The following is a 12600-nucleotide window of genomic DNA, read 5'->3' as shown; positions in this document are numbered from 1 at the left end:
CCCTCTGATTAATTCCTCCAAAAATGCTTCGTAAACATTTCGATGAAAACTATAACGCTTAATATTAAAGTCTCGCGTTCCCACCTTCGAAATTTAGGCTAAAACGATTCCCACGCGAGCGTTTCTGCGAGTGATCCCCTAAATAGGGCACGCGGCGCTCAATAGGGTAATCCTCAGGAGCGGTTTCGATTGGGAAAGCGATTAAACATAACGGCCTCGGATTAAAAAGCAGAATTGAAACGTCGACGGATGGCACCGACGGGGATAACCGACGGTCGTTGACACGCAGGGGTAATTGGCAGCCGGTTTCGAGCATGACGTGTATAAACGGGTGACGTAGGGTCCCTTCATGACCCCGATTGGGAACCGCCGTATCAATTCTCTAAATCTGTCGTCGGGCTGTCCACACACTTTATTTTCCTACTGGAAAGAGAGAGCGGCTTCGGTAAATTGGAGCTCGCTAATCGTAAGAAGAGGTCAGTAGTGCAGTTTAGCCACGGTATAAGAGCGGCCCCAACATCGGTGACTCCGTTAAAGTAGTCGAACGTTGCACGGTGTCACCATGAACATAGTACTGCAGGTGGTACCATTTTTCCTAGGTAAGCCACACGCTCTCGGGACGAACCTGTGTATACACGCGTGTATGTGAGTGCCTTTACGCGTCCACGGTCGATTCTTAGGACAGCGTGTGTCCCGAACAGAGCTCGAAACGAAACAGTTAACCCGTTGGGTAGTTCGTCAGAGGTAAGGGAAGTTGGTGAACGAGCAGGTCAAGAAAGTCAAAAGTACGCGCATTATCGAAGACTAGCGACCTGTGCTCTAATCGGTCTATTCAAACCTCAATCATTCAATTCTCGTACACGCGTGGACCGTCTGGCGCGTTCGCGCGCGCTCGCGAAATGTAGGGTAGCTGTCCTGAGCAATCAGAGCTGATAAACGTCTTGGTTAACTTGGGACGCTTCGTTTCCTTCGGAAGCTTTATGGGGATCGTGTGTTATTCGTTTCGCAAGAGCAGGTCTTCAATGAAGAATCTTTCGATTCTTCTATTTTCCCAGGTAATGTATAACTTCGTTTGGAACGTGTTAGGAGTGGTCGCCTGACGACAATCAGCTGGTGCGGTTAGTAACAAACACGGTTTCGTTAGCATACAAAGGCTTTCATTAACTTCCACTTTGGGACACCAGGAAAGTGTTCCTTTTCCAATTTTTTATTCGAAAACTGTTAATAGCAGCTACTTCAAACTTTGTGTACTTATTCGTAGGTATGTCGAGGTGCCGTGTAATTTTTGTCAAGAGGAAATATTCATTTGTCGGGGGGAAGGATGTTGATTGAAGAGCATAGGTAGATTTTTCAATATGTACTGGGGCACCAGGAAAGTGCTCGTTTTCCAATTTTTTCCTCGAAAACTGTTAATAGCAGCTACTTCAAACTTTGTGTACTTATTCATAGGTATGTCGAGGTGGTGTGTAATTTTTTTCAACAGGAAATATTCATTTGTTGGGGAGAAAAATGTTGCTTGAAGAGCGTAGGTAGATTTTTCGATATGTACTGTAAGGATTGGTAATGATCTCCTCTATTATATTGTATAATTCCATAGTATAGTATGGATCGTAACATAGAATTCTATGGTACAATCTAAAAATTGATTACCAATCTAACACAGTACAGCTTTTAAACAAACTCTATTTGCTCTTGTAATGAGCCTCAATAGGCCTACGAGGGGCTCGAGTACCTCGGGTTCGCTAAACCCGTACTGCAGCTGTAATCTAGCACAGCTCTGCGGTCCCTGAGGATTGAATTCAAACCACTTAACGATTCTTACAACAGACACCCACATTCAATTTTATCCCAAGATCACCTTTTCTTGATCACCTACTAGCCTAGTATCTCTATCTACAAATAATAAAAGAAAGCCTACGAACTACTAAATTCGTTCCATTCTCCACGTGGAATTTTCCTACATGCAGGAATCAACTAACAATATTTCCACCTAACTCCCTCATTTACACACCACCCCAAGATCACCTTTCCTCGATCACCTACTAGCCTAATGTCTCTAGATCCATAAATAATAAAAGAAAGCCTCCAAACTACTAAATTCATTCCATTTTCTATCAACCAACAAACAATTCTTCCAACTACTTTTCCCATTTCTAACCCACCCCAAACATCACCTCCTAGCCCAATCTTCCCTATCCGCAAACAATACAAAATATCTTTCAAAAATTGCAAAGCTCGTTCCACTTTCAGCGGCACGTGTGGAGGTGGATCTCCCCTGGATGTACGGGCCCGTGTACACGTTCGAGGTTCAAGTAAACTCGACGGGGATCCCCGAGGGTGGCTACACCAGCGTTCGACTGAACATGGCGTCGAAGCTTATTTGCCAGCCGAAGAGCTACAACCACCACGTGCTCAGCTGCCATTTCAGCGACTCGAAGGCGAACAGTTTCGTCACAGAGGTCCTCGATCCAACCATACCAGGGCAACCGACGAGTCCTGTGAGCCGGCAGACAGCCTACGAGATGTACCCCGACCAATTCGAGATCAAGTTCACGGAGCAGGGTATAGACAGCCTCGTCGTCAACGAGAACATTCAACCAAGGGAACTGGACATGATTCGCGTGGTTGTCGATCAGCTAAATATCGGAGCACTGACGGATGACTACGCGGATGCATTCGAAGCGATGGAGAACTATACTCAGGGCGAATGCCAGACTATCTTCAGGATCACCAGAAACGCCATTCATCGCGAGTTGGACGAGAATCGAGAATACGTTCTGGAAACTGTCTATGGGCTGTCGGAGGATCAGTTGCTGCAGATCAGGAAGATAAGGAATCTGCATATGTGCTTGCATAATGTACCGTACTTCTTTGGTAGCGCGGATACTACCAGGCGATACAGGGATGTTATGTCCACTGCTGTGAGTATGAGTTTGAGGGGTTTTGATACTAAAGATAGGTTGACAAGTTCTTGGGTAAATTAAATTCTAAGCTCTAGGCACAGAGTTCTAGAGAAAATTAGGTTCCATGTTCCAGACTTAACCCAGGGTTCTAGAGAAAATTAGATTCCAAGTTCCAGACCTAATCCAGAGTTCTAGAATAAACCGAGTTCCACGTTACAGACCCAAGTTCTAGAGATGTTCTAGAGAAGTTACAGAGAAGTACCAGAGTTGCAGAGAAAACAAAAAAAATATACATGTTGAATTAAGTAACCTCTTCCTTTTCGAAGCCGGTTAAAAATTATGTTCCACGGTTCAGATCTACCTTAACCTTCTTGATTAAACTCTTAGTTTCAAACCTAACCCAGAGTTCTAGAGAAAACTATGTTCTAAGCTTGAGACCCAGAGTCCTCTAGTAAACTAAGGTTTCAAGTCCCACCTTTCTCAGGTAAACCAAATTCCAAGCTTCAGACCTAACTCACAGCTCTTCTGATTGCAGAGCTCATCCGAGAGTCACATAGTGGTCACGTCCTCGGAGTTCATGACTGGTACCAGAAACGTGGTGACTATCAACAGAGTATACGAAGGAACGACCCTCTACGAGAACATAAACCTAAGGCTATACTCTGTGGAGCAAGCAAGAGACTTGCCACCAGAAGTGAAGGATCCCGAACCAACCAGTATATTCATCGGAGGATGGTCGATGGAAAACTCGTACTACGGTGGTGATTTCTCTATGATGTCCTAATCGAGCCCACGGAATTGCTTCATCCTCATCGCCATAAAAATTCAGCTATTCGCATCGACAGTGATGGCAAAGGAATCCGTGGATGGAAACGAGACTCGTGGAGATTGCTTTGGTAACACTGTTCCTGCGAATAGGGTTACAACTGTATTGTTATACGATCCTGTACATAATAAAGAGACTTTTCATTTCTATAAGAAAACGTTGTTTGGTTTGTTATTCTCTTAAAGTGGTAATAGGAACAGGTGGTAGTCATTCTGAGAGCAGGTGTTGAGTCACCAGGCGAGGTTTTGTTTTTAATTGTAATTGTTTGTGATTCGTAGCCTGGAGGCTAGTGAGACTGATAAAAGTTGATTACAGGTAAACGTTTCTGTTTCTGTTTTCAATCTTTCATTCTACTGTTTGTTATAGATATATTACAGCTGTTGTTTGCTATGTTTCAGGTGTTCAGGTGATGGTGATCCAATCAAGAGGATCGAAAGTGTTTCTAAGCTTGTGTAGGTTAACACTTTGCACTCGAGGCATTTCTCTATAAAATCAAATCCGGTCCATTTTTATAATAAATTTCTGTAAAACCGAAAACTCTACTTCGAAAAGAAACATCTACGAACATTCATGACTCGATGCATTATTATTTCAATTCATAATTAACTGTATTCCAATATAAGTAAAATTGAAAGTGTACGTTCAAAAAAATCACTATTAAATTACATATGTCGCCCTAGAGGCGCCACTCGAGCGCAAAGGGTTATTAATAAGTTACAGATAAGTACAGTTCTGTGAGAAGCTTTATAACGTCACGGATTTGTGTCTGTACCTTAGAATAAACCATGCAAGGATGGATTTTTATAAGCTTAAGATTCTAAGTCACTTAACTAGAGTTACATTGTCCATTTCTACTCAAGATATTACATTTCTAAAATTTTCGGTCAACTAACCACTGAATTGTAAGCCCTTTTCCTCCTAGAGATCCTTCAGATGGAAGAAACCTGTAAACAATTTTAAATTAAGAATTAATCCAAGGAAAATCTAAACTGTCATTGAAGTATTATTACTAAGACATAAAGTGTACGTAAAACAATGATTGTAAACTCTTCGATACCCATTTAGGATCCTCTCTGCTGATAATTACAGTTATCATATTAATTACATTACGATTCATAATAGATTACACGTATCCACCCTGAGCACGCCGAATTAACTGATTGTGAGTAAAATAAAGGGAACGTAGCGAATCGATATAGTAATTTGTTTCCCCTTGACCCTGCTGCACCCTGTCGAATTCCAAACATCATCACTCCAATCTACCTGAGATAATTGAGAATGAATTTATTCTCGATTCAACGATTTTATCGAATTTACCATTTATTTCGACTGCAGCACGATAAAAATATTATTTCCTAAGCAAATTTAAATTAAAGGCACTCCAAAAAATACCTCTCCTTTCGATACATCGTTTAATGAATTTATTGTATATTTCGTGCGCAGCACGTGCAGTATTTTTAATCGATAAACAATGCAAGCTTCGAAATGAAATAATATCTCAAGTGTTGATTTTAATAAAATGCGTATCGCAATTTTGTTGTTCAACTGTTTTCGTCTGGCAGATGCGATAGTTCCAGTTTATTTATTCAAAGAGTAAATGCTCCGTGCAACTAAAGCAAATCGAATGCCTAATCAAGTGATGTTTCTATTTAAATTTAATCATATATTATATAATTATTATTATTATAAAAGTGTATTTAAATATGTTTACGGTACATGTGGAATTTGCGATAGAAATAGGTTAATAAAGCGTCGATTATAATAATAAATAAAAATTGAGAATTTTCCTATTTAACTAACAATGACATTAAACAAACGAAAATAAATTTCTCTATTTAGAATTCTTTTTTCCATTCCTCTCTTCCAAGGTTTAATGAAACAAATTCTAAGAATCGACGTTTCCACTCGAGGTGTTAGGTAAATTAGGTTAGTAAGCTCAAAAAGAAAGCTCCAAGAAGCTACTAACAAAGCTCCAAACCGATCAAAGTGATTTCGCTTGATGTTATTCCAAAAATCTCCCATTTCTTCTATAGCTTGTTTAGAGCACCCTCGAACGACTATATTGGTCCCAAGCAAGTTAGAGCTTTATTGCGGCGCGCATCTGTGCTCCATTAGCGGGAAATATGTGCACCGCAACAATGCGTTTGCTTTTAATTTAATCACTGCGCAAGCGACATCGTGGATTCTTGAAAAGCACGGAAAATAATTAAACGTCGCCCAATAACATTCGACGAGTTAGATTACATAAATTACCAGTCATGTCGCTCGACATCAAGCTCAAACAAAGCAAAGAAAAATTGAATTCATTTACCACATTTACTTAATATACAGTCAGTGTAACAAGTAGACTGCGGATCTTTATGCATTTATAGGAAATTTTAATGTGCATGAAGCTACAAAATGCAAACAATATGCAAGAATATAGAAAAGATTGAAAGTAAAGTTCACGTTACGATATTTCCAGGATAAAATAAATTCGTATTTAGGTTCAATTGTTCTAGGCACGTTCGCTAAGACTTTATTTTGCATAAAGATCCGCAGTCTAGTAACAAGTATTCGTACAGGAACCATTTATTTTAAATTGGTTGCTATACGAAGACTTCTTACAGTAACTGTATCTAATTAAATAATAACATCACCTTTAATTCACCACATGCATTCCATTAAATGTTACAGAGATATTGTATGGTTGCTCTTGGGAAATTAAAAAATAACACCTAGCTTCAGAGTGTCTATCCGTGGGCTCTAACAAAGGACGACAAAATTAAATTTATTCGTTACAATTATTTAATTCGCCACGTGCGTTCCATCGGACCCGGCAAAAATAATTTCTGTATAAAATAGTATAAAATAGTTCCCCCTTTCGTTTCAAGTAAGAATTTTTTATTTACCTGCTTATTTGCCTTTTCGTTTGATATTATTAAATAAACTACGTCCAGGTTCGGCTAGTCCTTGGTATCGAACGGCAAGAGCGTGTCGCCTGTTCTGGTTTGATCCAGTCGATTTAATTTCAACGGAGCGCGCGTGCTGAAATCTTTCAGACTATGGAAAATGATATTAGGCGTGCGAAGCGATACGGAAGATGTCTGGAGGAACCACGATACGCACGGAAGCGGTCGTTAATGAAATTGTTTTCAAGGAGACGGTAATGAATCAAGTTCTCTGTCGTATAAAGAGGAGACAGATGGAACGCTGTCGCATCAGTCGTATCAGTAGAACACGTCGGATATGCTGGCGATCATTCTACCGTTCTTCCTGGGTAAGTATGCCTGACGTTCGTCTAATCAGTTCTCCTATCTTCGTTTCTATAATAACCTAATCACTCCCTAACAAACGACGCTACGATCTAACATAAAAATCGCAACAGTTTACAAACACGAAGGACCCTCGAACTCTCCCATCGCGATATTAACCCTTGGCACTCGAGACCTTTTTTCTGGTATCTATCAACAACTCGAGATTCTTTTTTAGCATTCTATCGCCACGAATCCTAAGATTGTATCGACATCGGAGATGAGATCTCCAATTTGCGAATCAGGTCGCCTTTACCTCACCGACAATCATTTTATCGACACTTCGAGTTCCAAAGATATTAATTATTATTGCTGGTAGATTTGCTGCGTCAAACCTAGTGGTGACCGAGAGTACCTCTCGAGCGCAAAGGGTTAAAGGTGACAATATTATCATACTTGGAAGGTACCTCGAAACGGGAGTCCTTAAACGAGAGCCTATATTTGTGGATTTAAACGAACTAGGACTATTTTTGAACTTCCATTTCGAATGAATTAAAGAGAAACGCGCTTCAAAGTTACACGTCGATTTAATTTCCTTGCCTGGACTGTTCCTACAACGATACTCTTCAAGTGATTTCTGGAAACACTCGTTTTCTGAGGAGAACAATCGTTAAGGCACTGGAATTTAATCATTTTTTGCTGTCAAAGCTTTCCAGTGTATAATTTTCATTCGATCGGTTAAAAACCAATCGGTTCGTCAATTGAACTTCATGAAAGCTTCGTGAAAAAGCCAGCAGAGTGGAAACTAGAAACTAGAAAACTCTACTCTAGATACAATGATTTTAAATACCTGCTAAAATGAATTGCATTTATTCAAATAAAAACGTGAAAGAGGGATTCAATTGATTACGAGGAGCATCGGGAAACGCACGAAACGCTGATACGCCAGAGTAAATGAGGAATTTATTTACAAACACAAATATACGTACGATCGAAAGCTCCAGGAGAGATATAAAAAAAAAAAAAAAAAAGGATCGATGTATAACCGTTTATATGGAGCCAGTGTTTGATTAATATAAGCGAGATACAGCTAATCAATCCCTGGCAATGTTTATTCGAAAATCAAGTTCTAGCTGTCTGGGTACATCCAGAGTTTGGTTTAAAATTTAATCGAGCCTGCCTCTGTGAATCGATAGCTGTTAAGTATACGCCTGACGGGTTGGACGAGATTCACTCTGCGATTGAAACTTAAATAGTTGATATTTTATGAATGCATTGGTTTTTCCTCGAACCTCCTTCTCCCAACATTATTTCACTCAAATGTAAACGTTACTACAGTAGAGACTAGGGATGTTAAGGAATCGCTAACAGTGAGGCAATGTTGGACGTAATCGTAATCATAATTACGGTTGACGATTGTAATCAAATGTTTCAGAGTTGTGATTACGATCGTATTTTCACGTGTTTTCAGACATTGTGTCTGAAAATCAACTTCAAATTCGTGTTCCTCGTCCCAAAAAAAACTTAGAAAACCATGCTTTCGTCAAAATCAAAAGTTGACAATTTTCAGTTAACATAATTCAATGCCTTAAGATAGAGCCTAACTTAGGGTCAATTAAAAAAATTGTTGATATTGACGAAAGCTTCGTTTTCTAAGTTTTTTGAGTGCAAGGGACACGAATCTGAAGTCAGTTTCGAGGTAAAAAATTTCAATGGTGGAAAACCTTGCTGAAAATACTATCGTAATCGCAGAAAAATTTGCGATTACAATCGTAATCGTAATTATGATTACGATTATGTTCGACACTGGTTTGAGGCACAACGGGAATTCCACGCAGCTATTTGCAATGAAAAATTTGTTAGCGATTAAAACGTAATGAGACCCTCAGATATTGGAAAAAACTCAATTTTGTTCGTTTCCACCCGAATAAATGATATTTAATGCGAAAGACTTTAATTGTTCTATTATCCGAAAATTCCGCTATCCGGCCACTTTTCTCTCCCTATTAGTTCGGATCAGAGATGGACAAAAAACCCTAGACTTCGAATAAATCTGAAGTTTGCCGATATGTTTGTCTCGTTTCCTTTTTTGGAAAATTTTTAAAAGAGGAAACGAGACAAATATATATCAGCAAACTTCAGATTTATTCAGAGCCTAGGGTTTTGTCCATCACTGGTTCGGATATGGGAATCTCTGCTGTATTACCTAAAATTTAAGTCCTACATACTAATGTCAATGTACCAAACCTGCTCGAGGTCTCAAACAAAGATATTTAAAAAGACAAAATCCATTCCAATCTCTTCGACCCCATATTCGACCCTCCGACCCTGTTGAATCCGTTTAAAAAACCAAACTGCGTTCCAATCTCTCGCGTCTCGACCACGCTCGACCCCCTGGCCCCTTAAATCGAGCTAAAGGGTCTGAAAATCCATTAAACCTGCCAATACAGCGCACTCGAATTTAATTGCAACCGAGGCCAGGATAATCGAGGTCCCACGAGGGTCCTTGCTACGTTTCCAAGCTGCAATGTCTCCACTAAACGCAATAATACGGAATCAAAGCTACATACAGACGCTACTCAAACTACTCGTCGTCCCAGCACGTGTGACGCGCCCCAAGATCGCCGTATCTATAGCAAACCCTCTCGTCATTCTAGCGGGACGCGTGGCCGTCGACCAGGAGGCCTCGCAGCTCTCCGATTGGCAGCGATACGGCCCGGAATGCACTTACGACGTCCTGGTGAACATGTCCCTGGCGAATATCGTCCACGAGAAGGACAATTTCTGCTCGATGATCGCCACGGAGCTCAAGTGCCGTCCGAAAGGCAGCGACACCCTCGCCTGTCGTTTCGTTAACGGGAGAATCGTCAGACCGGACCCCGAGGACAACAGGTGCACCAATTCGAAGAACTTCGTGCCGGTCAGCGACAGATTCGTCGGCGCCGACCCGTTCGAGGTCAGATTCAACGCGAGAGGCATCGAGAACCTGGTCGTGCCTAGGCAGATACCCAGGTGGCGGCTGGACATGATGAGAGCTATCGTTGGCCAGCTGAACGTTGGCTTCGAGCTGGAAAAAGGACGTCAACGGTTCGTCGCCATGGAGAACTCGAGCATCGGTTACTGCCAGGTGGAGATCAGAATGTCAAGGACGGAGTACGTTATGGACGGCGAGACGGGGAACGGGGATCTCGAGATTGACTTTGAACCGACGCGACCCGAGATCGTGCCGCTGGACAGGGCTGGACTGACGATCGAGAAGGTCAGGCAGCCGAAGAACTGCCCTAACAGGAAGATATACTTCTTCGGGAACCACGAGGACTTCAGCCTTGGGAACAAGAATACGTTCATGGATATGGTGAGCAGGAAAGGGGGACGGGGATCCTGTGGAAGTTGAGGGAGGATTTGGTGTATGTTAGTTTCGGGATGATCGGGAATTTATTGTTGATAGACATGTTGAAAGTTTTCGGAGATCGTGGTGGATATTGATGGGGTTGTTAATGCTTTAATTACTGGGCTATTGAGACACAGTTTTAGAAGAGGTACAGGGATGCTGAGGGGCCCGTTAAATGTCTGAAACTCGGAGGAGGAATTTATAGATCAGTGTATATTAGTCCCAGTTAACGTTAATTTCTACATATCGTTAATGGGTATATTAGTCTTAGAAGTGCAGAAACGTTAATCGGTTAACTATTTGTTTAGACAATTTTCTCGATCAGTATGTATTAATTTAAGCTGACATTAATTTCTACATATTGTTACTGGGTTAGGTAGATATTGATGGGGTTGTTGATACTTTAATTACCGGACTATTGAGACACAGTCTTAGAACAAGTACAGGAATGCTGAGGAGCTCGTTAAGTGTCTGAAACTCGGAGGAGGAATTAATAGATCAGTGTATATTAGTCTGAGTTAACGTTAATTTCTACATATCGTTAATGGATATATTAGTCTTAGAAGAAGTCCAGGAACTGATTCTTTACTGAATTTTCTAGATCAGTATGCATTAATCTAGGCTGACACTAATTTCTCCATATTGTTACTGGGTATACAAACAAAACCTGCTTTCTCAAGTAAATAGACCATCAACGATACAGTTATTATAACAGGTTCCTGTACGCAAACACTGAAATTAAAATGCCTGTAACTAGACCCCTCAGTAGATTAAAGTATTAATCTTCTATACAAATAAAATTGAAGCGTCTGTCTGTGATTTCGAAATAACACTTTTTTTTAACTCTTACATGACTTTTCGCACCTTTGCTGAAACTCAAACAGGCTTTTGCAACATTTTTGTCTGTTGTCTGACCGAACCAACTTTAAAAATTTGCTCAGTAACAGAAAGCTACAATATCCCCGAGCGACATAGGCTATGTTTCATTTGGATTAAAATACGTTTTCAATTTGAAATCTCAAAATTCGTAAATCAGGTCGGACGAAAAGCTATGCTTGGCTACTTTATCGGCGCATGCTGCCTAAATATACTATAAACGCATTCTTGGTGCGCCAGGTGGCTACTGCTCGGCGTTAGATGATTTTTTGTCCTTCTTTGTCGGTGTGACTGACGCGTAACTCGACGAGACAAGTCATATGGTATAGTATAAAAATAGTATAGAGAACAGTACACTCGGAATAGTATGGTATATTGAGAATAAATGTAGAGGGTATCTATTTTTCTTTCTTCGTTAAGTGCCAAATAAAGACTGGGTCCAGGAGTTAGGTCTGTAAATTACAGACTCTGTAATTGAGTTCTTGACCACCAGACGAAGGCTATATCCAAGATCAGGTCTGTAATTAAGCACAGTTAATCAACTCTAAAAATACCGAAAATTTCAAAATTATTTGGTAACTTTAACTGACGAATGACAATTCTTTCTAAAGTCATAAACGTAACACCACTCGTCAACAATTACCAATATAAGGAATTAATTACGTCTGCTACCACCTCTTCCAGACCACGTCTATCAGCCACATAAGGATCTCGCGGAGTGAGATGCGCTCGTACACGGAAACCACGGGTATAATGCGAACGCTGACCAAGCCGAGAACGATGCGACTCCACCAGAAAATAAGCCTGTCCCTGAAAAGCATAAATCCCGCTCGTAGCCCACTGCTAGAGATTAAAAATCCAGCGTCGACCAGCTTGTACGCTTACACCGGTCTGGAACGTATTCCAGAGGTATGAACGAGCAAACGGGAGCATAATGAATCGAGACGAAGGGCGTCGTGCTTTCACCGAAAGCCTCTTACGGGGAGGATAATGGGAACTTGCCGTGGACAACAGGTGGAGGTCGAGTGGGGAAAAAAGCGATGATTGTGAAATAAAAAATTTGGAAATGTACCACGGAATTATGATTCTTGACGAATTCCCTGAACATCGATCCTTTGGTGTCCTACTTCTTCAAGTTTGTTTACTTTGGGCGTGCGGAGAACCGTCAAGATTTAATAATACAAAAAGTGACTTTGAAACGTACTAAACTTTACCAATCGACACATCCTCTTTCAAATTAAACGAAATTAACGTTTCTAGTTTAATTTCTATAATATAAAAAGCGATCCCATTTAAATCCAAGTGAATCTACCACTCAACAAACCCTCCTTTTAAATTAAAATAAAATAAATATTTCCAACACCACTTTCA

At 40.6% G+C, this 12600-nt stretch overlaps 2 protein-coding genes across 2 annotated transcripts; both read left to right on the top strand.

The window, feature by feature from the left end:
* The first annotated feature begins 472 nt into the window (after positions 1-472).
* On the top strand, positions 473-3917 carry LOC128887943 (uncharacterized). Its single transcript, XM_054144465.1, has 3 exons — positions 473-599; positions 2251-2921; positions 3439-3917. The coding sequence occupies exons 1-3, from the start codon at positions 563-565 to the stop codon at positions 3685-3687; spliced, it is 957 nt and encodes a 318-aa protein (XP_054000440.1). The 5' UTR covers positions 473-562; the 3' UTR covers positions 3688-3917.
* A 2996-nt stretch (positions 3918-6913) lies between these two features.
* LOC128887942 (vitellogenin-like) lies at positions 6914-12300 on the top strand. Its single transcript, XM_054144464.1, has 3 exons — positions 6914-6988; positions 9620-10317; positions 11914-12300. The coding sequence occupies exons 1-3, from the start codon at positions 6958-6960 to the stop codon at positions 12142-12144; spliced, it is 960 nt and encodes a 319-aa protein (XP_054000439.1). The 5' UTR covers positions 6914-6957; the 3' UTR covers positions 12145-12300.
* Positions 12301-12600: the final 300 nt, after the last annotated feature.

This window comes from Hylaeus anthracinus, unplaced genomic scaffold (genome assembly GCF_026225885.1).
Source record: "Hylaeus anthracinus isolate JK02 unplaced genomic scaffold, UHH_iyHylAnth1.0_haploid 11989, whole genome shotgun sequence".
Taxonomy (NCBI): Eukaryota; Metazoa; Arthropoda; class Insecta; order Hymenoptera; family Colletidae; genus Hylaeus; species Hylaeus anthracinus.
This window is presented reverse-complemented; position numbering and strand designations above follow the sequence as displayed.

Bases quoted from the DNA above. Each gene is read 5' to 3' on its own strand.
- LOC128887943 (XM_054144465.1), top strand. From the start codon at position 563: ATGAACATAGTACTGCAGGTGGTACCATTTTTCCTAG. The intron at 600-2,250 runs GTAAGCCACACG...TTCCACTTTCAG, and splicing joins GGTGGTACCATTTTTCCTAG to CGGCACGTGTGGAGGTGGAT. The intron at 2,922-3,438 runs GTGAGTATGAGT...TTCTGATTGCAG, and splicing joins GGGATGTTATGTCCACTGCT to AGCTCATCCGAGAGTCACAT.
- LOC128887942 (XM_054144464.1), top strand. From the start codon at position 6,958: ATGCTGGCGATCATTCTACCGTTCTTCCTGG. The intron at 6,989-9,619 runs GTAAGTATGCCT...TCGTCATTCTAG, and splicing joins CATTCTACCGTTCTTCCTGG to CGGGACGCGTGGCCGTCGAC. The intron at 10,318-11,913 runs GTGAGCAGGAAA...CACCTCTTCCAG, and splicing joins AGAATACGTTCATGGATATG to ACCACGTCTATCAGCCACAT.